General features: G+C 41.5%; 1 protein-coding gene across 1 annotated transcript; it reads right to left on the bottom strand.

Moving 5' to 3' along the window:
• Positions 1–25,511, bottom strand: LOC148030027 (ecotropic viral integration site protein). The gene is made up of 3 exons (XM_087686295.1): positions 25,249–25,511; positions 25,064–25,171; positions 1–341 (listed from the first exon to the last, which is right to left on the bottom strand). The coding sequence occupies exons 1-3, from the start codon at positions 25,363–25,365 to the stop codon at positions 102–104; spliced, it is 465 nt and encodes a 154-aa protein (XP_087542421.1). The 5' UTR covers positions 25,366–25,511; the 3' UTR covers positions 1–101.
• Positions 25,512–27,474: the final 1,963 nt, after the last annotated feature.

Below are 27,474 nucleotides of genomic sequence, written 5' to 3'. Positions count from 1 at the left end.
TTTCTGATCACAAATAAATTGTCTTATTTATTCATTTTCATGCACCTATATCAGGCATGAATGTAAAAAAATGTATGTACAAAACAATGCTAATCCAAAACTCAACCCTTGACCTCTCTCTCATCTTTATTTATATCTTCCTTACAGCCTACAGTAGACTCTGGTGAGGCAGATGCAATAGAGACCCTCTCATCTGAAGAAGCTGTAATAGCAGGCATCCACAAGTCAGCTGTAGCACTTAGAAGCCCTTGAGCTTGTGGGTCGATTGCAGAAGAGGAAATGAGTTGTTCGACTGAATCAAGTCTTGCAGAAAGCATGTCAAGCTCCTGGGCTATTTCTATCTGCATCAAAATTAATGATCAGGGAAAAAAAACATATGCTAATATATCTTCAAAGGGAAAAGAGGTGATGATGTGTAGGCCCCAAGGGATCCCAACAGGCATTTCATACTACATAGTACCTTTATATGACCCTATTGCACAGTCTGACAAGAAATTCAGGGTTTTACTCATTAATATCAATAAGGATACCCATTTATTAAGTACAGACATCATATTCTGTTGTCTGTAAATAAAAGTATAAGAGTTCAGTAATTTAGAGACAAAATGCAAAACTAAATAAGATATCATCAATTAACAAAGAAGGTACTGCTGCATCATATAGGCACATCCACAGTCCATTAATATTCTGTTTGCTGAACTCCTTCAGAAAGATTCTAAAGCATGTAGCATGGAGTCTGGACCAACTAATAGCAGCTAAACAGGGTAGTAGGACCACTGATAGGGCAATGTTGGCAGCCAAATTGATTCAGAATGTAGTACATTGGTCAGTGTATACCTATGGTCCACTCACTGTGTGCACTCTCTACATCTGAATGGCCAATTGGTAGGAAAAGATGACTATCAGAAAGCTTGCCCGACCAGTCAATTTGCTAGAAAAAATGACTATCAGAAGGATAGGTTGCATGTAATTCACAATCAGCCATATAAGATCCAAAAACCCAGACGTCAAACAGTTTGCTCTTACACAGTTGCCATTCACATAGCCATACACGTCTGTCAATTTGCTGAGTTGAAAGCTCTATTGAGAAAAGAGGCAAGAGAGGAACTGCCCTGTTGGTGACACCACCAACCCTGTGCTGCCCTTTATACTAGCCCCCATTTGACCAGTAAAGCAGCCTAGAGGAACTGAGTCACTGCTTGGCTCATCCAAGAAAATTCCTTACAAAGATCATCATCTCAGATAAAGCGATTGCCCTTGACAGTCCCACAAACAAAATGCATTCGGATAGCTGGGGATCAAATTTATTTGCTCTTTCCAACATGAAATGTGAGAATGCACAGGAGTGCAGAAGCAAAACAGATGTCAGAAACAAAAGCATGCACATGACAACAAAGACAAAGGATGCAAGATCACCAGGAACGGATCTATCATAATCAGAGAGACATGACAATATACAAAAAGCAGTACCAAGAAGGAAGCTCCACAGGACTCCTGCTCTTTTAAGTCCTCCCCCAGCTCTCCAGGCACTGATTGTGATAAACAAGAAGGGGAGCTGCTGTCCACCCGCAGACAGCTGTGTTTCACCCATCCTCAGCCACCTGCACTGCTGCATTGCACCATGAAGGACATTGCTGCATTTGTGTCTTTCCATCCCTAGACACTGCTACATCTCAAAATCCAACATGCTGTCCTGCTGTATTCAGTCCCCCCTACATAGCTTCTCATCTCCAACATCTGTTTTTGGCTGCACTCAGGATCTGTTCTTTAAGGGCAACTCTCTCCAGCACTCTCCCTCTGGTTGTAAGCCCTATAATGAGTTAGTGAAGGACATCTTAAGCTCTGTCCAATTAAGTCACTTATGGTCAAGTTGGTCTTGTTTGGTCCATTTTTTAATCAATGTCCCTATTTTTGGGCCTGCCCATCTTTTTGGTGCGAGATGCCTTTCTAGAGTTTGCTAGGATTTTTGTCTTGAGGACATGTATTTTTGAAGCCCGCGAAGGGGATCAAGAGAATCCCATTGTAAATCAACTTTTTCTTCAATAAAGCTAAAGAAATACCAAAAGGGGGCCAATCGGGTGTGCATTGTCCAAGATCAATAGGTAAATTTGTATTTTCAGATTTGCATTTACTATTTGCTACTATATTAAAGTTGTAATCAGGGATTTACCACCCATCCACGGAAGGAAGGAAGGCTGGTTCCAGTTTCTACCTAATTATAGGCAACCCTATCAATTGATCAATATGCATTCAGTCATTAGGTCTCTTCATCTCCCACTTTATTCTCCTGACACCCACACCCTCACTGCATCTACACACTTGTAGCAAGTGCAAGGATTGTTCTTGTACCAGCCTTCTTTTGCATCATTCTGAGTTCTTCATTGACTTCATCCTGCTCTTCAATGTTCTTGCCCTCTGTTTGCACTCCCTTATAAATCTTGTTTTGGCTTTACCTTATCTGTGAAGAGGCCTAAGATGACGTTCATCTCTCTCTCTCTCTCTCTCTCTCTCTCTCCCATGTCCATTTTATTTTAGTCCAGTCGTACGCTTCTGTACTCGTTGCATAGTGACATGGTATCTGAGCAACGTTAAAGGGGTGATTGATCATGGGCAAACATGGAGAGGAGATTTCAATGCAACAAAAAGGCTGTGTTTTCAGCGTTCAAGGGTGAATGGGAGGGCTATCCATTGACACAAGGCTGAGACGAATAGACAAGCATGGAAAAGGAGCAAAGTTGCTGAATTTGTGTAGGTTTTGCTGTTTGAGAAGGATAAAAGGCTGTATTTTCAGCCTTTTGCTGCAGATTTTGAGTTTTCATCACCTCTTGCAGTTGAAACAAATTCGGGACGAGCAAAGAAAGTCATAGCAAGCTGCATTTTTGGAGTTAGAGGGAACTACCCTTGTTTCTATACAGGTTATTCAAGTGACAATGTCTTCCAAGCTCGAAGTGGAGTTTAGGCTATTATGGACCATAAGGTATCCATGTTATTGGCTCTTCCTCAAGATCAAAAACTTGATGGGGAGAATTACCACATATAGCAGGTATTGATGCTTGTCATCTTGGAGTCCTATGATTTAGTGAAGCTTGTGGCCGAGGCCATAGACCTTCCGACAACCCCCATGATTTACCCAAGCTTTCTTCTTTTGAGAAAATTGAGTTGGCGAAGGTACAAGCACATTGGGACAAGCTAAATGCCTGCATCCGATCATTCCTATTTCTCTCATGCACACCAACTATGATAGCCCACATAGAGCATTTGACCATTGCTAGGGAGATATGGCTGGAATTGGATCACTTGTACAATCAAATCACCGTGATAAAGCAAGTGCCTCTAGAGGTATAGATGAGGACATTGAACCCATTCAAGCCTGCTTCCATACAGGAGTATATCAACCAGCTTTGGCAATCACAAATGTAGGTCCAAAATGCAAGGAAGGTAATTACCTCTAAGAATTTACTGCATTTTACTCCGCCTTGATTGATTCAAGGCAAACAAACACCCTTAAGTGGAAGGAGTTGGTCCTAATAATCTTGGATCAAGAGGAGCAACTCAAAGGTTAGAATGCTCCCAAGACGAAGGTGTCGATAGGTCAATCTTCTCAACAGAAGAGGAAGAACAAGAAGAAGAACAAGAAGAAGGACGAGAAGACCAAGCAAGACAAAGCTAAAGAGTCTACTTGTCATCTTTGTGGCAAGGCAAGTCATTGTAAGAAGAATTGCCCCGCTAATGACAAGGACACCAAGGAGAAATCTACCGAGGACACAGGAGTGATGGTTGCTCCTTCATTAGCTGCCTTTCTCCATTGGAGGTGATTGAGGATTCTCTTAGCCTGCCCTATTTAGTCATGTCAGACTGTCATCTCCTGGTTGTGTCTTGTCAAAGTTTGACAAAGATATTGGAGCTTTCACAATTTAATATGCATTTCCTCCATTTTAGGCACATTTCTTCTGCATTTCTTTTGTATGTCTGTTGGATTCCAACCACTGACAGTGCCTACTTGCTCTACAACTGCCCAAGGTACTTTGTCATTATTTTACCATTTTTTCTATGCAGTCAGACTGCATTTATTGCAATTGTACCACCATCTGGAGCAAGTCGGCCTGATTTAGAGGCCCTCACAACAGTCGGCCAGTTTCGGAAAGGTTTGGCTATTTATAGCCACAACCTACACTTGGCTGATCACTCTTTCTTTTGCAGATTCAATACACTCGTCTCTCAAACACTCTGTAACCAGCCTACCTTTCGTGGATGGGTGGTAAATCCCTGATTACAACTTAATTACAACACCAAACAATTAATGCAAATCTGAAAATACAAATTTACCTACTGATCTTGGACAATGCACATCCGATTGGCCCCAAAATTGGCGTCCCTTTCGGTATTTCTTTAGCTTTATTGAAGAAGTAGATTTACAATGGGATTATTCCTTTCCCCTTCGCAATCCAAACTCCCCTAGCTGTCCAAAGTGACCAGCAAGTCTTCAATCTGAATTGCCCCTTGATTCGGGCACTTGATTGGCCTTCACCCACTTCATAGACAATGGAAATGCCCCAAATTCAAGGGCTGGCTAGTCCTCCACCTAAATTTAGCTGGAATTCACCTTCAACCCTAAAAAATCCAAGTCTTGGAGCTTCCAAATTTTGGCGCGCTTCCCAAGGCTGCTGCTATACCCTAATTTCTGCCTGCTGTAAATTAGGGTTTACAACAAATAAATTTACAATTTCTCAACCTTTGATGATCTCAATGCTACAATCTTTGGAGCAAGGTTGTAGAAAGGCTGGGAGATGAAAGAGAATGCTGAGTACTGTTGCTGCCATGTCTCAACAGCTTGTCGATACAAAAAACTGAAGAAAATCACTCATTTACTGCTGCTGCCCTATCTCCACAGCCTGTAGATGCTGTCACCTCCTGTTGATTGGTCTTCTCCTGCCCCTGGCTACCTCGGAATGTCCTCCAATGGCTGCAAATCAGACCAACAGCATCTCTTCCCTTTCTCTTGCAAGCTGAATATGCTAAAAAATCCTCTCTCCAACCTCTAAAGACGTTTTTCAGTCTTGCATGGGCATTTTTGACAAGTGGCAGCCTTCCCAAATGGTTTTTTCAGCATTATCCCTAATTAAATATTAATTTTAAATCTTTAAATACTGAAAATTAATCTAATAATTATTTCGGTGTCCTGAAAAATAATCTGACTGGACAATAATTAAATTGGCTAGGCAACTTCCATTCTTGAGTGTCTTTGTGTCATCTTTGACCATCAGATTGGCGTTAGATACCATTAAACGCCACTTCTCTAGTGTCATCAATTGACACTTATGGCCAAATGAATGACCTAGGCCAACAACTGGCACACAATACCACCAAGTACTTGTACAACATAACTTACAGCAACTTTTGCCTTTGACAACCTGTGATCTTCTTAGGTCTCGAGCTCGTAAATTTACTCTAACTCCAATTACAGCTCACATGTGCAACATTTACTTAACCATAGGATTAAAAATTAATACACATATTAAGTGAGGTTTCAAAAACACATGTCCTCATGACACTCTGACATTGATGTTGCCATCATCTCAACCTGATTTGGTGCCCTCACTAACGCCTTGGGCTGCATGCAAGGACTGATCAGTCCTCATCACTGTACTCAGTATTCATCTTCAATCAGTGCACAATCTCTTCCTTCATCTTTTGCTTTCTCTCTTTCTTTCTCTCTCTATGTTCATGTTCTTTCTTCCGTTGTGCACTCTCACATGGTATCATTGCCTAAGTGAGAGCACAGAGTGCAAACTTCTTTGCAAAGGAGTAGCCTAACCATCAAACACAGCCATTCAACCTTGTGTTTGCTGCAAACACAGCCATTTCTAGAGGTTTTTGGCAAAAGACAACCGTCCCTGTTGCTGAATCTTCAACTAGTTGGTACGCATGACAACTTTTATCCCCCAAGCGACAGCATTTATTGCCGCCACATCAGTATTTGCAGTGGATTTTCCTCTTCTGCAAAGCGACAACATCGGATAATCTTTTATTGTGCAAACGGCCCATCTACACCTCCTATAGCAGATTGCCTTTTCACATTCCCACTATTTCCATCCAAACGCAGCATTTCTAGGTGATTGTAGATTTGGAGGATGTCTTACCAATTTTCAAGCTTTGCTAACTCAAACAATGAGCCTTTGTCTCACCACTCTTCAAAGCGGAGACGTGATTATAGGGAGTTTCGACGTGTGGAGTCTCCTAGAACCCGATCATCTTCTACTCATCTTTCACAACGGGCCCCATCTGAAATGAAGGCTCCATTTCACGTGAAGATGCCTTCTTTGATATCCTCTATTCAGGTTCATGTTTTTCCTTCCTTACCCAAAGAAGATAAACTCGACGGTACCAAATACTCATTGTGTTCTTGCAAGGTGGAGTGCATCCTCAACACCTTTGATCTTTGGGAGCTTGTTTCCTAGTCTATTCCCCTCTCTATCCTCTTTCTTTCTCCTTGGTTCTCTCTCTGACAATCCAACGAGGTATGATCAATTGGATCCTCCTAAGAGAGTCTATAGCAGATTGCCTTTTCACATTCCCACTATTTCCATCCAAACGCAGCATTTCTAGGTGATTGTAGATTTGGAGGATGTCTTACCAATTTTCAAGCTTTGCTAACTCAAACAATGAGCCTTTGTCTCACCACTCTTCAAAGCGGAGACGTGATTATAGGGAGTTTCGACGTGTGGAGTCTCCTAGAACCCGATCATCTTCTACTCATCTTTCACAACGGGCCCCATCTAAAATGAAGGCTCCATTTCACGTGAAGATGCCTTCTTTGATATCCTCTATTCAGGTTCATGTTTTTCCTTCCTTACCCAAAGAAGATAAACTCGACGGTACCAACTACTCATTGTGTTCTTGCAAGGTGGAGTGCATCCTCAACACCTTTGATCTTTGGGAGCTTGTTTCCTAGTCTATTCCCCTCTCTTAGGAGGATCCAATTGATCATACCTCGTTGGATTGTCAGAGAGAGAACCAAGGAGAAAGAAAGAGGATAGAGAAATACTGCAGAGGAGAGAGAAAGACTGCACACAGAGAGAGAGAGAGAATAAAAGTGACGAGGAAAGAGAAAGACTAGAATTGGAGAGAGAAAGACAGGAAAGATGAAGAAGCCATGGAAGCTTAGAGCAAGAAGGGAGAGAAAGATTGTAAATGTATTGATTTATCAAAAGATGTGGAAAATTACAACTTCTCTCCTTATATACCAATGTCTATGTGACATAGCATATTATTAACATTCTAACTATTCCCAGCTTCTTACAATCCATCCCTTCCCAAAAGTTTTTGTCCTCAAAAACAAACCTAGAAAGAACTAAAGAAGAGATGGATAGAACAGAGTACTACTCTGTTTTACAGCTTTACAAATGGGAAATGAATGAAGAATTATCATTACAAGGGCTGAATTTGAAGAACGGAAAGAGGACCCAACTATATACATGATTTGAAGAACTTCAGAAGCAAATGGATTCATAGAATCTTCAACAAATAGTTCCAGAAGAAAGTAGACAGCTTGCTGAAATAACAGTCCCTGCTGGACCAAATCTGCCATAACTTTTGATAGAAATGTCCAAATGAGATGTACCACATATCAAAACGAAGCTCTTGAAGAGTACTTTAAGCTCATGTAGATAGCTCAATTCTGAAAATGAAGTACAACAAAAACTGTTCTAAAACAGCGTGCTGTCCTGAACCAGTCTGCATCAATACTAGCTCCATAAGCAATAGGCTTCAGCCACCAATGTATCCCTCAAGTATGGATACTCATCCAATATTGAATCAAGTCTCCAAGAAGCCTCTTTAGAGGGTAAACCTCTCCATTTAATCAAATATTCCACAATAGAACGTGATCGAAGCTTCTTTTCACACTGACCTATAACAGCCTCTGGGATGTACTGAACAAGACCATCTTCATCAATAGGTGCCAGCTCATCAACTAAATCCACTGGATCACCATAATAGGGCTTGAGCTGACTAACATGGAAGACGTTATGAATCTTTGTAGAAGAGGGAAGCTCTAGTCTGTATGCCAAATCTCCAATCCGCTAAAGGATCCTGTAAGGGCCATAGAATCTGTGGGCAAGCTTATTACTGGATCCATCTTTCAATGTAGAGTACTTGGATTTGGGCACCTTCAGCAAAACCAGCTCTCCTTCCTGGAACTCTAAAGGCCTCCTCTTCTCATCAACATACATCTTCATCTGATCTTGAGCCTTCCTTAGATTCACCTTGCATTGCTGAAGAAGGGTCTGCATTCTTTCCAACTCTTCCTTCCCATGAGGGTTGATCTTTTCATTAAAAATGACCGTGGGTAAGGGCACCTTGTAACCATACAAAGCCTCAAAGGGTGAAACTCCTACGCTCGCATGAGTGAAATTGTTATAAGCAAACTCAGCCAGGTGTAACCAAGAATCCCATGAGGTTTGGACATCATAGCAAAAATGGCGAAGATAAGTCTCCAACCATTTATTAACTCTCTCTGTCTGTCCATCAATTTGGGAATGATAAGCCGTAGATGGAGCCAACTTAGTACCCATAGATGTAAATACCGCTTGCCAAAAGTTACTCATAAACTTTGAGTCCCTATCATGGACAATCACCTGCGGTAATCCATGTAATCTGAAAATATGCTCCATAGACTGGTTGGCCACCTGAGAAGCAGTAAACTGAATTTTTGTTGGGATAAAATGAGCTGCTTTGGTGAGTCTGTCAGCCACCACATAAATACTATTCCACCCCTTCTTGGTAGTAGGTAAGCTAGTGATAAAGTCCATAGTAATATGAGTCCATTTACCCGTAGGAATAGGCAATGGCTGCAACAAACCTCGTGGCTTATGGGTGCTATCCTTATTTTGCTGACAAGGCATACACTTCATAATGAAGTCCTTGACATCTTTCCACAATCCTTTCCAATAAAAGCTCTTGATGATCCTGTCATAAGTCTTGAAAACTCCCAAATGTCCAGCTAAAGGGGAAGAATGTAACTCCTCCATAATTTTCCGCTTGAAAGAAGAAATATAGGGAATAACAATCTTGCCCTTCCACCAAATAAGACCATTTTTAAGCTGGTAATGTGAGTTTTCTTTCATAAGACCTTGCTGTAATTTCTGAAAGATTTGGCTGAATTCTTCATCTAAGAGATATGCCTCTTGTAGCTCTTCAATCCAATCACTATGTAATTCTGTCATGGCTGACACTTTGCAGCCCCACATACGAGAGAGAGAATCAGCCACTATGTTATCTTTGCCCCTTGTATGAGTGATGTCAAAGTCATAATTTTGTAATGTTGCTACCCATCGTCTTTGCTTTGGAGTGAGATTTGACTGAGTAAGGAAATACTTGAGTACCCGATGATCACTATGTACTCTGAATCGACTGCCATATAAGTAATGGTGCCATTTCTTGATTGCATGCAAAATAGCCAACATTTCCTGGTCATAAACATTCATGGCCATCTCCTTATCAGTAAGCTTACGGCTTTCAAATGCAATTACTCCATGCTCCTGAAGTAAAACAGCCCCAATGCCACGGCCACTAGCATCACACTGTATAGTAAACTCTTTAGAGAAATCCGGGCATACAAGAATAGGAGCAGAGGTAAATAATTCCTTTAACTGGTTGAAGCTGCTATCTGCAAGAGCATCCCAAAAGAAAGCCTCTTTCTTCAACCTGTCAGTTAAAGGGGCTGCAATTGCCGCATAATGCTTTATAAATCTGCGATAGAATGAAAATAGACCAAGAAATCCTCTAAGAGAGGTAGTAGTAGTAGGCGTTGGCCAATCTTTTATGCATTGCACCTTCTTGGGATCAGCCTGTATTCCTTTTTCACTGACTATATGTCCCAAGTATTCCACTTCAGTCTACATGAAAGAACACTTCTTCTCCTTAGCAAAAAGCCTATGATGTCTCAACACATCAAAAACCCTCCTCATATGCGACAAATGATCCTGTAAAGTCTTGCTATAGATCAAAATGTCGTCAAAGAACACCAAGACAAACTAAAAGAGAAAAGGGTGCAGAATCTTATTCATCAGGCTTTGAAAGGTAGCTGGAGCGTTTGTAAGGCCAAATGGCATCACCAAGAAATGGTAGAGCTCACGATCAGTCCTAAAAGCAGTCTTGACCTCATCACCCTCTCTCATGCGAATCTGATGATACCCTGATCTCAAATCAATCTTCGTGAAGAATCGAGCCCCCTTAAGCTCATCAAGCAAATCATCTATCCTAGGTATAGGATACATGTTATTCGCTGTTATCTTATTAAGATCCCTGTAGTCAATACACATTCTGAAAGATCCATCTTTCTTTTTGACTAACAGGACTGGGGATGCATACGGTGAACAACTTGGTTCAATGAATCCCATTTCAAGAAGCTCTTTGATTTGCTTGGCTACTTCCTCTCGTTCACATTTTGATAGTCTATAAGGTGGCTTATTGATTGTCTTTAAGTTGGGTTCCAAATCAATGGGGTGATCCACCGCTCTCTTAGGAGGCAATGAAGTAGGTACTTCAAATAAATCTCTATACTCCTCACGAAGAGCTGTCAAGGCTGGATGGTTTGCTGAATTATTGGGCTGATCCTATGTTTCTTTGTTCAAATGCAATACAAATATCTATGAGCGCTTTTTGTACTCTTTCTTGAGTTGTTGAATGGTGATAAACTGAAAATCAGATCTACTAAGGATTCCCTGTAAACGGATAAGCTGTCCATTGGAGAAAAGCTCCATATATAACTGTGAGAAATCCATAGTAATCCTGCCTAAGGTCATCAACCAATCACAACCAAGTACAATATCTATGGGCCCCATTTCCAAAGTGATCAGGTTTACTTTGACTTCAAAATTTTCAGCCATCTGCAAAGAAACCTGTGGGCAAATCTGTGTGCTGGTTTCCTCTTCACCATTAGCCACTTGTACTCGAATGGACTGCTGTAAGTCGGTGGGAACACAATTCAACTTGTACATAATAGATTTATTGACAAAACTGTGAGTACTGCCACTATCTATCAAGATGAACACTGGCTTTCCACATATGCTTCCCTTCATACGAAGTGTATTAGGGCTCTTAGATCCTGTCCAAGCATCCATAGAGATAGAATAATTAGTGGCAGCAGGCAACTCATTACAAAATCCACCAGGATCAAATGGAATATCACCGCCTGGATCAAAAGGAAAAGAGTCAAATGGATCATAGAAGTACTCCTGTCCACCATCATCCTCGAAATCTTCATTTTCAGCATTGATTGTAACTGCATTAACTTCATCTATGTCATTTTCAAAGTCCTCAAGAACTAGCATACTCTGAAACTTTGGCTTGGCATTTTTGTATACACACTTTGAAGCATGGTCAGGAGTATACTTTTCTCCACACTTGAAGCATAAGCCTTTGTCCTTTCTTTCCTTGTAAAGATCCATGGGAATATTTTTGGAATTTGTATTGGCTGAAGTGGACTTAGGCTTATTGTCACCTTGCTTAAATTCAACCTTTGGACTGTTTGCTGTCCTGAAATTGCTTTGAAGCCTAGAAGCATTAAATGGAGGATAAGTTGGTATCCGTAAGCTCCCACTAGGCATATGATTGCTGCCATAATTGTTACCAACTTGCCCTTGCTTTAAAACAGTCCTTGGCTATCCATAACTTGGCTGAAATGAAGACTCTTTCCTATACTTCCTTCCATAGCGCTCTGCAAGCTCAATAGCCTTGAAAAGTGAAGTAAGATTCTGCGCCATAACATCAGCTGACAAGGATGGTTCTAAACCATACATAAACTTGTGTAACTTGGCCTCATCACTAATGTTTTCCACATACATGGTCAAGTTGAGGAATTGGTTTGTATATTCTCTTACACTTCGTTCTAACTCCTCTTTTTCAAGAGGTGAAACAAAGACTTCAGCCATAAGTGCCTTGAAAGCTTCCCAATTCTCAATAAGTACATTCTCTTTTTTGATATACCTCCACCAAGTGTGGGCAAATCCTTCTAAGTGCAAGGAGGCAAAGTGTATCTTCATATCATCAGTTTTAGAAAATATGTCAAAATAGGACTCCGTCTTAGAGGTCCATTCCTCTAATTCTGATGGTGAAGAAGACTGGCCATTGAATTTGGATAAAACAATTTTATCCTTGAATTCTCTATCATGAAAGGGTTGTTGTCCCAAAACTGGCTGATCAGGATTTCTAAGTACAGACCCCCCAAATTGAGACTGAAATCTTTCAACAGGTGGCTGAGAATTACCATGTAATCTTCCTGTTGGTAAGGCACCCCTAGAATTCTGAGTATGCAGTCCAAAAGTTTGAGTATTGGCTCCGTTCAAACTACCTAAATAGTCATCATGCCTTTGTGAAGCTTCTCCTACTCCATACTGACTATTTGGAATACCTCTTCTACCAATAATCCCATCTCCATAACCATTTTGGTTGGATGGCTGAAGTGGGACTGAAGGGTCAATGTTTGAACAAGCCTTCTCATTAGCTTCTTTTGATGCCACTTGTACTTGTAAAAGTTTAGAGATTTGTGCCATGAGTAGGTCATTGGATAATACTAACTTTTCCATAAGAGCCTTGGTTTGATCAGTAGATTGAACCATCTGATCCATCCTTGACAACATGGCCTCATGTCGTTCTCTATGCCTTAGTTCATGAGCACACAAAGTATCATTGAGTACACTAATTTCTCCTTGTTGTTGAAACTCTTCAGGGTTCTCTTGAAGTGTACTTTCCATCATGGAATCCCTGATTTGCTGTGCATAATCCTCCTGGACCTTATTTTTGCCTTTATGTCCTGCCATACTAGTGCAGTCCTGCAGTACCCCCTGTCAGTAAAACGGCTATAACTTTGGCTAGAAAACTCCGATTGCAGAACTTTTTTGTGCGAATCGAAGCTAACAATGCCCTCTTCGAGATGAGCTATAGCACGCTATAACAGGTTTAGGACAGAAAATTCTGTAACTGAATTTCAGAGTCTGAACTGTCCAGTCCTGCACCCTGTTTAGACCTGTAAGTGCCCTGTTTTGACCCTGTAATGCAAGAGAGTAACCTCAAATGGCTACCAAACCCTGCAAAGGGGTATATAGGACCTGTGGGTACCCTGTAGTACCTGCACCTGTGCTTCAATAATGAAGGGTGTACCTATATCCACCTGTAAATGCCCTGTGGGTGACCTGTAAATTCCCTGTTTTACCCTGTTTTAGTCCAGTAGGTACTTGGGTTGTTGGAAAGTCTTCAATCTTCAATCCTCCACTCGTTGTACCTGTGTGAGGGATAAAACGGCAGGACAGGCTCCCTACACGGGCTCCGAATCACCGGGAGGTGGGCAAAGTTCCCCCCGGGTCGGTTGGTTGCACCCCTTCGGGATCTTTGATAGTGAGGGAGAGTCACCTCTCTTTTGTCCCACTATCTCCCCCGGCATCCACCTTTTTCCTCGGTGGGAATATCAACATGGCAGAGGCTAGTGTGCTAAGTAATCAGCATGATATGCAATTGAAAAAAATATATATCCATTCAGCCTTTCATGAGTTGCAATTGATTGAGATAAGAAAACTTGAGATGGGAGAAGGGTTTTACCTATGCAATTTAGTGACTCACTGATTGCTAGTACTTACCCTTTTACAATTTTCCAATTTAGGCAAAAGAGAATCAACCAATCAATTGGATTAGAGTAAACAAAAGCACCAATCAATGTATTCAGTCAATAAGATTCAAGTGTTATGCTGAAATCTCAGATTGAGGCCTTTGATTCACTGATTGAAGCTAATATGCATTAGGCAAGCATTGCATTCATGAATAGATGAATTCAAGCAAAGATTGACTGAAAATTTGATGAAAATGTTCAATTCTTTAATCTCTCAGTCAAATGGCTTAAGCTCAGCAATTGGATTAATGAGAGAGATTAAAAATTGAAGTGAATTACCTTGACATGGCTGAAAATAACTTGCCAAATGCTTGATAGGGCTCCCGGTTGTCCAATGTTAGCAAAATAATCCATAAGGCTTGCTTATCTGATGGTTGAGACTAATCTTGAAGCTTCAAATGCTTGAAATTGAAGCATTAAACCCGTTTTCCCCAAATTTTTGCTCCATAGAAGCTCTTGATCCTCAATCTTTAGCCATCCCGTGCTTAATCCTTGCAATTTGTTGAAGAATCCTTGCTGAAATGATTCCACGGGCCAAAAGGATGAAGAATCTTCAAGAAATTGTCAAGAAATGGAAGCTTGGGCTGAAGCTTTCATGGCTGCCCATGGACTGTTCACCTAGGGTTCAAGAGAGGCTGAGGAATCATGAATGGAGCTGGATCTTCCCTTGTTGCTGAAGATTTCTCTTGCCAAGGACCAAGGAAAGTGTCAGGAGCTGGAGATGAGGCAAGCTGAGCAAGGGCAGGGCTGGAATCAGCCCGAAAATTGTGCCGCAATTTTCGGGGCTGTTCCTGGCCTGAATGCTTACTCAATCTTGAGCAAGCTGGTGCTCAACTTGAAGCTCATGCTGAATAGATTCTATTCCAGCTGATTGTTGGTCAGGAATATCAGAGATAAGAGAGATATGAGCAGATCTTGGGGCTGAACCTCCATGGAACCTGCAGGAATTTCCAGGAAAGGGGAAAGAGAAACCCCTCTTTTCAAAGTAACCACAGTTTGTTCTCAAACTAAGCCCGGTTAACCATCCTTTACCCTAGTTACCTTCAATTTTGCATAAAATTTGGTGATGTCCAACCATTTAAGCCCTTATCCGCCATATCTGACCTTGAATATCTCCAGATGTGGTCATTTGCTAACTGTAGTTGTCCTGCAGCACTCCACTAGTCACTGTCTTGTACCATTTTTGTCTGAAATTGGTTTTGAAATAGGAAAATAGGAGTGAAAATGGAAGAAAATAATGGATCAAAGACTGAAGCTCTGATACCACTTGTCAGAGAGAGAACCAGGGAGAGAGAAAGAGGAGAGAGAAATACTACAGAGGAGAGAGAAAGACTGCAGAGAGAGAGAATAAGAGTGACGAGAAGAGAGAAAGACTAGAATTGGAGAGAGAAAGACAGGAAAGATGAAGAAGCCATGGAAGCTTAGAGCAAGAAGGGAGAGAAAGATTGTAAATGTATTGATTTGTCAAAAGATGTGGAAAATTACTTCTTCTCTTCTTATATACCAATGTCTATGTGACATGGCATATTATTAACATTCTAACTATTCCCAGCTTCTTACATGGATTGTGTTGCCTTGTGAGATTGACTCAACTCTCGAGCCCGATGTCAAAAGATGGTGTACCAACGAGACAGTAGGGTTTGCGAGGAGGAACGCAGAGTGAACTCGACAAACATGCAGAGGAGAAGAGAAGAGAGAAGAAACTCTAATGAATGGAATGATGAAGTTCTGAATCATGGAGTGAATGTAATACAAGGGAACAAGAGTGTCGTAGCACAAGGAAGATGATGAAGACAACCACGAACCACGAACCGCAATGTCCTCCTAAAGGGGTGTGAGGGTAGTGGAGAGCTTGGAGAGAAGAGGTGACGAACTGAATGAATCAGCCATAAAGAATGAATGAGAGAGTGGCTTATAAATAGGCACAATCAATCTAGGATGGCGCCCCTTTTTGGGCTGCAAACCCTAAACGCAAAACGCAAAAAACGCAAATTGCAGGTGAAGGGTGAAGGGTTTTTCAACACCCCCTCTCATGCCCAAAAAGGGGAACAAGAAGAGTGAGATAGAGATGCAATACTACATGTTGAAGAATGCTCATCTAGCAAGTGCCACTTGGACAGTGGCCCTTGTGGGGAAATTGTTCACTTGCCCAAGCGCCCTAGTACATAGATGATGAAATCATACAATGCATAGGATAAATGTCGAACTTTGTGTGGTGCCAAGAACCATAAGAATATGCCCGTACTCGATCTCGGGAGGTGGCTCCATGTTGACCAAGGAACGAAGGCAAGAAGAAGAAAAGGAAGAAGATGTAGAGAATCTCGAAGATCCAAGATTTCCACCGAAAAGGGAACCTGCAGTAAAAACCAGTAGATAGAGTGAAGTGGAAAACCCGAAACACAACCTCGAGAGAGAAGCCACTAGCTCCTTGCATCGATGTTGGAAGGAATACGAAGGCGTTGTGACCAAGTCGCAGCTGAACCTCCAAGGTCCCCATCTAGGTGATACCTGAAGATCTTGGATATCAGTAGAAGAGATGACTGGTTGAAGACAGCCACCCCAAGAAAGTAGAGGATGGGTGAAGAACTTCGTGTGGAGTAGGTTCCCCCTCTGAGGTGGGAGGTGGAGGAGCCCCCGCTGAAATCCAAGAAGAAGTAGATCCCCCCTCTGAGGGCAGAGAAATAACATCCCCCTCTGAATCCCCCTCTGAAGTAGATAGGGAATCAAAAAACTCATGGATCACGGACTCCGAAATTTCTGATGACGAAGGAAGTGCCGCCTATCTCTTGAAGGAGCAGACTGACGAGGAGACGGTATCAAATAATCATTGTCTCTCGATGGAGCAGATTGCAGAACCGCGGGCCGTAGTAGCCACTGTACCCGAAAATAGGTGGGAGAAGACTGCCGCTGGCATTGCAACGATCTCCAGGAGGTCGTAGCGCCAGTCGATCCTCCATGTGCTCGAAAGGACTTAGTGCGTATCAGATGCGTCTTATTGCCTTGGGCATAGTACTCTGATAGCCGATGTAGAACGATCTCTATGGTCTAGAAAGGAGAGGTGGCACAAGGACTACTTGGTGAAAGACACATATACTACGAGGGGATGGGGAGCAAAGGTCAAAGTCGATAAGCATCAGTGGTGTATCCGATGATGCCACAGTAGGAGCACTTAGTAGTCTGGTCATCTGTTGGTAAAGAAGCCATGGATACTAGTGTGCCTTGCTGAAGAAGAAAGAGGTCAGCCACCATGAACCACGAACCGCAATGTCCGCCTCAAGGGGTGTGAGGGCAGTGTGAAGCACGAACCGCAATGTCCGCCTCAAGGGGTGGGAGGGTAGTGGAAGGGCTGAAAGTGAGCTGCCAGTGGAAGGAGGATATAACCAGCAGTAACAGACTGCAACTAGTAGCAGGAGAGAGAAAGACTAAAAACGCAGGCAAGACAACTTGCAAGAGAGAGAGAGACTAAAAACGTAGACAACAGGACTGTGATGACGTGGCAGGCTGTACGGCAGCAAGTCTACACCGGAACAGCAGTTGCCTAGCTGAAATCAGCTCCAAACTGCGTGAAGAGGGCTGAAAATCAGGCGCCAACTGATGGAGACAGCAATGGACAGCTTCGGCTGAGATGTCCTCCGCGAACGGGGTGTGGGCAGCAAGCTGAAACACTTGAAATCTGCAAAAACGAGATGTTGATAAAGCGGAAGAAGAAGAGAAGTGGATGCTGAACCCGCCACCGGTCTTTGCCTTCACTGGAATGGAGGATCTTTGCTGCTAGGTGAGCAGATCCAACTCTGATACCATGTCAAAAGATAACGTACCAATGAGACAATAGGGTTTGCGAGGAGGAACACAAAGTGAACTCGACAAACATGGAGAGGAGAAGAGAAGAGAGAAGAAACTCTGATCAATGGAATGATGAAGTTTTGAATCATGGAGTGAATGTGATACAAGGGAACAAGGGTGCTGTAGCACAAGGAAGATGATGAAGACAGCCACGAACCACAAACCGCAATGTTCTCCAGAAGGGGTGTGAGGGTAGTGGAGAGGCTAGAGAGAAGAGGTGATGGACTAAATGAATCAACCGTAAAGAATGAATGAGAGAATGGCCTATAAATAGGCACAGTCAGTCTAGGATGGTGCCCCTTTTTGGGGCTGCAGACCCTAAATGCAAAACGCAAAAACACAAAAAACGCATACTGCAGGTAAAGAGGAAGGGTTTCTCAACACCCGATCCCTTCTATTTGAGTGTTATGGACTCTATCGTAGTTCATATTCGCAAGTTGAAGACCGCGGTGAAGGTATGGCGCAAGCTTTCATCTTTGAATTAGAACAAGACGTTTGCCCACAAGATTTTCCTTAAGAAGAAGTTGTGCATGCTCAATCTTGATGACTCTCCTTCTATGAAGGAGCACATCACGAAGATGGAGGACATGAAAGGTGAGCTTCCCTCTCTTGGACAGAAGATATCCTTCGAGGATATGGCTATGATCCTATTGATGCAGCTATCATCTCCTAGGTTCCATGTTCTCTAGACCAATCTCATCACATCGAGGACCTACGAGACTCTTATGGGAGGAGCTTTCACCACTTTTCTTGGAGCATGATGAGCGACTCGGAGAGACAAAGACCAGTGGTTCTAGCTCCTCCAAGGCTTTCACTACAGGTACTAGTGGCGGGAAGAAGAAGAATGAAATGCAAAAGTTGGTGGATGAGATGGTTGTAAGAAGTAGGAGGACAAGAACAACGAGAAGGAGAAGCCCAATTGCCCACACTGTGGGAAGGACAATCACCCCGAGGAGAAGTGTTGGGAGAAGTACCCCCATTTGAAGTCAAAGGAGAAGGATTTGAAGGATTCGAAGGCCGCACTTGCCACGATAGAGTCTGTCTTCATGCATATCTTTGCCAAGCAGGATACAGCCCTTGCTTCTGTTAAGAGAGAAACATGTGAACCCTATGTATGCAAGGGTGGATAAGGGTAGCAAGTTGGAATGAACTAAAGGGCAAAGGGGTGTTGAGAGATAGGCATGTGAACCCTATGTATGCAAGGGTGGATAAGGGTGGCTGGGTGTGAATGAACTAGAGGGCAAGGAAAAACCCTAACCCTAACCATCCAGAGGTTATTTAAATAGCCTAAAGGTCACTCTCAATGTAGAGGAGACTGTACTAGTTGTACTTGTAAACAACTCGTTAAGCAAGATCTTCTTCTTGTACTTGAGCTCTCTCTCTCCCTCTTGTCCACACTCCCTTGCTCACTCTGATATTTCAACAGCTTCTTCCACTCAAGAGAAGCTATGGCTAGTGGATAATGGAGCTTCTTCTCACATGACCTTTCAACAAGATTAGCTTCAAGAGTTGAGTTCCAAAGGGGGCACCATCACCATTGGTGAGAGCTCTACAATTCCAATTCTTGGAGTGAGGATCATTCCCCTATTACCAAACAAGCAGTCTTCCTCTGCCAAAGTTCTTTATACACTGTTACTTTAACATTTTGTCTGTCTATGGTCTTATCCAACTAGGTACATGTGTGGTCTTCACCAAAGATACAGTAACATTAGAGGATTAGTCTATAGGTGCCACTCTTTGGATAGGCATACAGAAGGGTGGGCTTTATACACTCGCAACCTTAGCCACGCCGTCTTCCCACAAGCTTGGGCTACTTTGGCATGCTCAATATGGTCATTTGAACATGGATACGATCCAATGCACTTCATGGAGAAAGATGGTGAAGGGACTTCTAGATTTCCCTCCTGTTCACATCCTTTGCCCTAGGTGCTTCAAGGGCAAGCAACATCGGTAACCACATCCATAGGTTGCCACTCAGAGGCCTTCTACACTACTCGAGTTGGTACACACAGACCTTTGCGGACCTATGGGCATGACCTCCCTTGGGAAGGCCAAGTACATGATGCTGATTGTTGGCGACTTCAGTCATTATGTTGGCCGTACTTCTTGGAGTACAAGAGCAAGGCGTACTTCCGTTTCTGTAAGTGGAAGGTGTTTGCTATGAAGCAGACAACCTTCAAAGTTTGTGATATTCAAGCCGATCATGGTGGAGAGTTTATTTCTCACCTCTTTTCTCAATTTTACAAGAATCACTGCATTCAAGTGGAGTATGCCCATCCACACACACCATCCAAGAATGGTGTGGAGGAGCATATGAATCGAACCATGTTGGAGATGGCCCAATCAATGCTCGAGCATTAAGGATTACCTCATTCCCTTTGGGGTGAGACGATAGCGACTGTGGTTCATATCCGCAATCGTTCTCCTATCTCAGCTTTGCAGGACATGACTCCATATGAGGCTTTCTTTGGACGAAAACCTTTCATGTCTCATTTTTCCATCTTTGGATACGATGCATTTGTCCATGTGGACAAGAAGAAGAGAAAGACCAAGCTCAACTCTAAGTCCAAAAAGTTCTTTTTCATGGGGTACAACACTACCACAAAGGGATATCGGCTCGATGATCCTACGACACAGAAGATTGATGCGAGCAAGAATGTGATCTTCGACGAGACTGCAACCTCCGAGGATCCGATTGATGGTTCTAGTGTGGGTGATTCTTCGTTATCACCTGACCCTTCCCTGCCCTCTATATCTCTCCTCCCCCCCAGGTTACCTCTCTGCACCCCTCCTTTGTCATCGGCTTCTCCTCCTCTACCACTACCTCCTCCTACTACTACTCTAGCTTCCCTACCGTTGTTGACGGGCACCTCTACTCCTCCAAAGAGTACCCCTACCCCTTCTACCTCCCCTCAACCTTCTAAGCATGCACAGCCATCAGCTAGGAAGCTTCCTTTGGACGAGGAGGATGTACCTTCATTTAGTGATGGGGAAGTCCCTTTCCCAAACAGACGCTTTGCAGGTCCGGAAGCTTTGTTGCCTCTCTCACAGCATGATGAGCCTATCACCATTCCTCAATGGTATCGGTGGCTCATGGAGGATACAAGTGTTAAGTGTTTTCTTACTACTCCTACAAGTCCATGCTTACCATTGCAACTACTCCTCAGTTGTATCACAGATACCATGGAGCCAAATACAATTTTATTAATGGAACAACCATTGCAACTACTCGCATTAACAAAACAATCTTCAAATTTAAAAAAATCAAAAAAAAATACATGGAGCTTCAACAGTGTTTACTAAAGTCTTGGAAATAGACTTCGTTTTCTTATTATACTCTCAATCACCACAAAAATGACTTGTCTAGTGGCAAGTAAAACAACGACCCTTCAAGCCATCCTTGCTACTAATTGATAAGTTGCTACTGGGATAGAAGATTTCTTTGGCCTAGATAATAGAGGCAACTCAATGGGACCCCCCTACTTGTAGACAAAGTATTATTAAATTTTTTTGCATATCTATAGACATCCTCGAGCGAGTGTAACAAATTGTAGAGCACCTCATTCTAGTAATCCAATGGCAATCCAAGGCTTTTGTTTTATGCAACAAATCTTTAAATTCTTCTAAATATACATCCAAGCTCTTTTTTCCCATATCCACAACTCAAATAATTTACAAAAATTTGCAATCCAATCATTGGCTACAAAACACTTCTAAAAAATGGATTGAAAATCTACATATGTTCTTTGCTTGGGGCATAGTCTTACCCACCAAGCATATGTCTTCCTCTATAAAATGACTTGTATCAACCCGATACGTTGAGTACATTGACCATTTGACTAGCCTTGAATCGATGTTCGTCTCATCACATTCCTTCTCCTCCCCTTTAAAGGGATCAAGTTGAAACTAAAGAGGCAATGTTATTATAGTTGTGGGCACAAACTGAAAATGAGCAATATGCATCTTGGCTAATTATTGTTGCACAAGAATCGCCACTAACAATGAATCTCCATTAGATTTAATAAAAGAAGACAATTTAGAATGCTACCCATGTTGCATGTATCTAGGTTCAAGAGAAGCAGGATGGGCACCCTCAAAGCTAAGTCTAATGTTTATTCCACTTATATTTGTACATACCGCTTGTGTCCTGTCTCGTATGCTATCGCGGGGATATGGAATTCCATGCTTTACGTTGCATTTGATTAATTATTAATTAAATGTGTAAATGTGAAGTGCACATGTGATATGCAAGGTCGTGTACATCAATTATTTCACATTGACGGGCCATCCTAAGAAGTCAATAGGTACCAAAGGCAAAAGTTGTAACAAGTTGTACTTGACAAGTGCTAGGTGCTACCTACTGACAACTTTTAGCCTAGATCACTTTATTAGTTATTAATGTCAATAGTGGCATTAGAAACAAGTCATATCCACAAGTAAAAGGGATTGGACATCAAACTCACCTCCTAATCATAGAGCCAAATGGGCTCATTCCCAAGCCTAGAAGCAAGAAGCACTCCAAGTCACAGCCACATCTCAAGGGTTGGCATACCATACCACCACTTTACACTATCCTAGTGTACAAATACAATGGCCAATGGGCCAAGAGTCCAAGGGTAGTGATAACACAATAATGTGCACACTAGGGCCTTGAGAGTCCTGTAAATAGGACCGCTACCCTAACCCTGAAGTATCCTTAGTGCGTTTCCACTAAGTCACTTCATGACCGCTATATTTACACTAAGTCACTTCATGGCCTCTATAACTAATGCTACTAACTCCCATCCAAATATCCAAGGATATAGCAATGTGGGCTAGTGATATGCAACACCAACTCTTGGGATGTGGTCATGATCTCGTTTGCTACTAGCTTCCAAGCTTGGGGATCAACCCATTTGGGCCTATGGCTAGAAGCTAAGTCTAATGTCCATTCCACTTATATTTATACATATGGCTTGTCTCGTGTCTCGTGGGTTATCACAAGGATTTGAAATTTTAATGCTTTACTTAGCATTTGATTAATTGTTAATCAAATGTGCAAATATGAAGTGCACATGTGATATACAAGGTCGTGTATATTAGTTGTTTTACATTGATAGACCATCCTAGGAAGTCAATAGGTACTAAAGGCAAAAGTTGTAACAGGTTGTACTTGATAAGTGCTAGGTGATACCTAGTGATAGCTTTTGGCCTAGAACATTTTATTAGCTATTAATATCAGTACAAAAATAGTGACATTAGAAACTACATATTGATTAATTAATTAATGCTAGTTTAGGAACTAATAAATGCGCTAGTATACTTGGGTGACAAATTGGCCTAGCCAATTTAATTGTTGACTAGTCAAATTATTTTTGTGGACACAAATTAATTATTAAATTAATTTTTAACTTTATTTTTTTAATCAATTTAATAAGATTGAAAATTTCTTGAAAGCAAATAATGAAGATTTCCACATAGCAAAATTTTCTATTCAAAGTTTAAGAAGACTGATTTACAATTACAACCTTTGATGCTCCTACTACTGCAAGTGAATCCATTTAGGGTAAAAAAACGTAGACAATAGCTCAAATTCACCAATTTCTTGCAACAAATCTCAAAATTCTCTCTTTATAACTTTCTCTCTAATCTCTCTACCATTTCACAACTTACCTCAAAAGATCTCTACCAAATTTAGTCCTAAGATGATGCAACTAAAGAATTTCGGCTACAAACCCTAATTTTACAACAAAATTTAGGGTTTGACAAACACCTCGAGAAGTGTGCTCAAAATTCAAAGCCCAAGACTTAAAATTCAACAGTGGCTAAATTTTGGAATTTCGGGGGATTACAAGAGGCAAACCAACCAATATCAAATTTGGGGCTAAATTTGTAATCCAAGGAGTGAGATAAAGACAAATCCCCGATTAGATCAAGAAGCAACTCAAATTGAAGGCTTACTGGTCATTTATAACAACAAGAGGCATTTGGATTAGTGGAGAAGATTAAAGGAATCTCAATGTACTCCAACAAATTGAAATATAAGTTAAAGAGATATTGCAAGACACTAATTTTGGGCCCAATAGGATATACAATGTCTAAGAATTATAAAGTAACATTTCAATTTCAGTTTCTGTGAATTTAGTACTTGTTGTTACTAGTCTTTAATTAGGTCGTTACTACTCTTTTCCTTGAGGAAGATTGGTTTCATGTTTCCATTGCCATGATGCCATCAAATCCTTTTAATTGGTGGGCCTATGGCACCTAATTTGAAGTAAGAAGCTTTGCTCTCGTGCTAAAATTGTTCTCAATTGAGGATAATAGCAAGGATATCTTCATTTAGTAAGAAGGGATCAAGTAGTGATGATGTTTCTCAGTCTTCAAATTCTCAAAATGAAGGCGAAAATGCATTGCGTAATCTTGGACAAGGCTCGCAACATGGACAACAAGCTGAAAATATTGGTATTGACCAAAATGCAAGCCCTTCTAGCCTCTTGATGCTAATGACCACAAGAAAGTGAAGAATGTGATGACAAATTCAAAGATCAATTGAGAACAGCAATTGATATATTTGCTTAGTTGGCAAAGGATCCTCAATTTTCTCAATTTTTGAACATCAAAGAAGAACAACAAGCACAAAAAGAGCAAGTTATTCTCTAAAACTTCACAACAAGGATTCACCGAAGGAAATGCCAAGACTACCTCAGGATCCACCCAAAGTTGTTAATGAGCAAAAATAGTTAATTGCAATGGGGCAATCGGCCATCTTGGGAGTGCCAATCCAATAGGGTATGGACAACAAGGTATGCATGCCCATGTAGGCCATCCCAGATACTTTGGTGGTGGTTCAATTTTCCAATCAATGGCTAGAAATACCTCACCCAAGGGAATACATGGACAAAATGTTGATAGTACGCAGCCACCAATGCAAGGAATCCAAAACCAAATGTATTTGGGAATGGCAAGTGGAATGTAGAATCCCATCTATAGCAAAATTGGCATGATGCCTGGGGGCACAAAGTACCATGTTTGGTAATGCATCTATGCAACCTGGCATGTTTGGGACGCAAGGGGCAGCAGCTGGTTAGGACAGCAAGAACAATGATGATTTTATGAGATTGTTAATTCTATGTGTAAGGTTCCAGACACACGCAACTCCTATGATCTTTACCTTGATATTCTGAGACTTGAAGTCCTTAGGTTACAGCTGACATAGGGCTCCAATTTGCATCTGTCTCATACTTAATCCATTTAATGTACTAAGAGTCTAGCAAAGACGTAGTTCAATTCATTCTTTTCTCTGAAATAGAAAAGGCAGAGTTCGATTCAATTCAATTCCATGGCGCAATAAGACTCAAGGATCAACTGATTGAGAGGCATATGGACTTGCTACACGACAACAGGCAATGGATTTGAAGCCGCTCTCTAAAGATTGGCAAACTCCTGTAAATATGGAAAGTAGTGATGGGAAGCCTAAACACAAAGTAATCAAAAGCAGGTTAGATTTACTCCCACTGAATCACAGAAGCAATATTCATAAGATGGGATACTCAACAAGATCTAGAGATCTGGAAGTACCTCGCTGCGGGGCACAGAGGCAGAGGATGGGGCTCGGGTGGTTTCTCTGTTAAGAGCTTCAAGTTTCTCTCGGAGCTCAAGATCCGGCTTCCCAGTTCGTGCTTCTTCCTGGACGCAGAGACGCGGGATGCCCGTGAGGGAGCCGGAAACACCGAGAGAGCAGAATGAGAGAATGGAGTACGAACCTGCAGCAATAGCTGGTTTAAGTAGCTGAAGAGCTCCCCATGCCTGGTCACGGCCACCTCTTGCTGCTGCTGCTGCTGCTGCTGCACCCGCTTCGATGCCCCTTGTTCTTCTCCCATCGTCAGAGACGCGCTTGAAGTAAAACCCAGTTAATGCCAAATAGTGCTAGTACTAGTATAGGTGATAAAGGAAAGACCTGTCTTTTAGTGGCACCACAAACATTACTACAAAGATTACAAAGCCTCATGAACTTTGTAATTGCAAGAGTGGCAAGTGTTAAGACAATAATGCACAGTTGCGAGCTATGGTTCATACTTCTATTTTTATCTTTTGTTCCCCTTAGAGAAACATACGGTCTTATACTTGGTTTTCTCTCTCTCTCTCTCTCTCTCTCTCTCTCTCTCTCTCTCTCTCTCTCTCTCTCTCTCTCTCTCTCTCTCTCTCTCTCATTCCTTATAGCATTGAATATGTGCACATGTGCCTATGGATATGTGATTGTGTTTAATGTTGTGTATAAGAAAGCATGGCTTCATATGATTGTGTTTAATGTTGTGTGTAAGAAAGCATAGCTTCATATGCTTTAAATTTTTTGCATTCCATTAGCTGCACTTACACATTTGTATGTGTTTCTATCAATATGTGTGCATATGGGTGTTACATGTGTGTATGCACTTGTATTTATATATTGATGTTGCAAAAAGGTGTATGCTCATGTGTCTACATAGTTGTGGTGTATGCATAGGTCATTACTAGTCCTGGAGCCAAAAAGACAAGGATATCTTACTTCTATGATTCGAATATTGGGAATTATTACTTTGGTTTCGAACGACACATTCGCTCCTTGTGCACTATTTCCTCCATCATAAAATGGACATGTTGCGTGCTCTCTTATAGCTAGTGCCAACATGACCTGTGCGGCTTCCATGCAAATGATTACATAACATTCCTACATGTGGTCACTTCGGAGTCCGAAGACTTAGCACAAGTAGATGAGTGCCCTCAAATTGAGAGAAGCTTGAACTACAGCTGTGTTGTCAATGCTCATGTCCACTTTGCCAAATAGGGTTGCCTATTGTTTAGAAGGACTCCGCTATCACAATAGCCCATCCAACCTCTTCCTTGGTCATGGCTGATCCCGATGGAGATCCTATCCTCATCACTTCTAAGGGAGAGAGGGACAAAGAGAATAGAGGGATGCACTTAACAAATCATGTGCACACATGCACCAAATATGCACTAATAGAGAGAGAGCGCTAGCATGCATTAATCATAACTAGCTCCTGGCCACACATGTTACCACCCATAGTGTAACACAATTGAAAGTATTCTTGCAATTAGTAGTTTGCATGCTAAACACATTGTAGATGTTCTTTCAAAACACATTGCACCCAATAGCTTACTATAGCATAGCTAATGAAGGAAATAAATAGCATAGTAAAAATTATAAAACCATTCAAAATAGTTTTCTCCTTCATATATTGGAGCATTCATGACATTGTGTAGCAGTGATGCTCCCATGTTTTTTCCACACAAATGATTGCGACAATCACACTTTCTAAACTTCCTCTTACTTGAAATGAACATGTCAGTCACTTATAAATGGAAGCCTGTATCAAAAAAGATTTGAACAAAAAAAGAAAATGCAGGTCCAATTACTTGAATTAGAAAAAGGAGTGCATATACTATCTCCACTAGACACAATAGCACCAAGGTGCAATTGATGCACCCTAACTAGGTAGGAAAATTCTATGAATTCATGATGCTCCCAACATAGTAGGATGCACAAAAGAATGTCTTTTTAAAATCAAGAATGCTTCCAATGGGACGAAAACATAAAAACACTGGACATAAGTTATGTATTGTATCTCCATGAAGGCTGGACTGACAAAATCCAAGTATGGAAGAGTTGGTAGGGAGTGGGCACTCAACAACACAAGCAAGGCTCCTGCACATAATGGGATTAGACAACTAAAAAAAGTATTGTTCTTAGAGATCTAGTTGAGTTTTTATAGTAGGGTAATATGTGTAGATAGGGGTAGACATATGAAGAAGCCATTGAAAAAATGTGAGATCTCTAGCACACAACAAGGAGTGAATAAAAAAGCAAGAGATGTCAATTTCTAGAAAGCATATTGAATGTACAAACATGTACCAAAACATTTAACTTTTAGCAAGCAAAGTCACATGAAAATTCTCATTGCAAATACATGAATATTGAAGAACAGTTT

The sequence above is a fragment of the Lygodium microphyllum genome, chromosome 10, assembly GCF_053477565.2.
Source record: "Lygodium microphyllum isolate KBCC chromosome 10, Lygodium_microphyllum_v1.1.10, whole genome shotgun sequence".
Lineage (NCBI taxonomy): Eukaryota > Viridiplantae > Streptophyta > Polypodiopsida > Schizaeales > Lygodiaceae > Lygodium > Lygodium microphyllum.
This window is presented reverse-complemented; position numbering and strand designations above follow the sequence as displayed.

Excerpts from the sequence above, each read along its gene's own strand:
- LOC148030027 (XM_087686295.1), bottom strand. The coding sequence starts at position 25,365 with ATGGGAGAAGAACAAGGGGCATCGAAGCGGGTGCAGCAGCAGCAGCAG. Across the intron at positions 25,172-25,248 it reads TAAACCAGCTATTGCTGCAG|GAAGAAGCACGAACTGGGAA; the intron begins GTTCGTACTCCA and ends CTCTGCGTCCAG. Across the intron at positions 342-25,063 it reads CCTCTGTGCCCCGCAGCGAG|ATAGAAATAGCCCAGGAGCT; the intron begins GTACTTCCAGAT and ends ATTTTGATGCAG.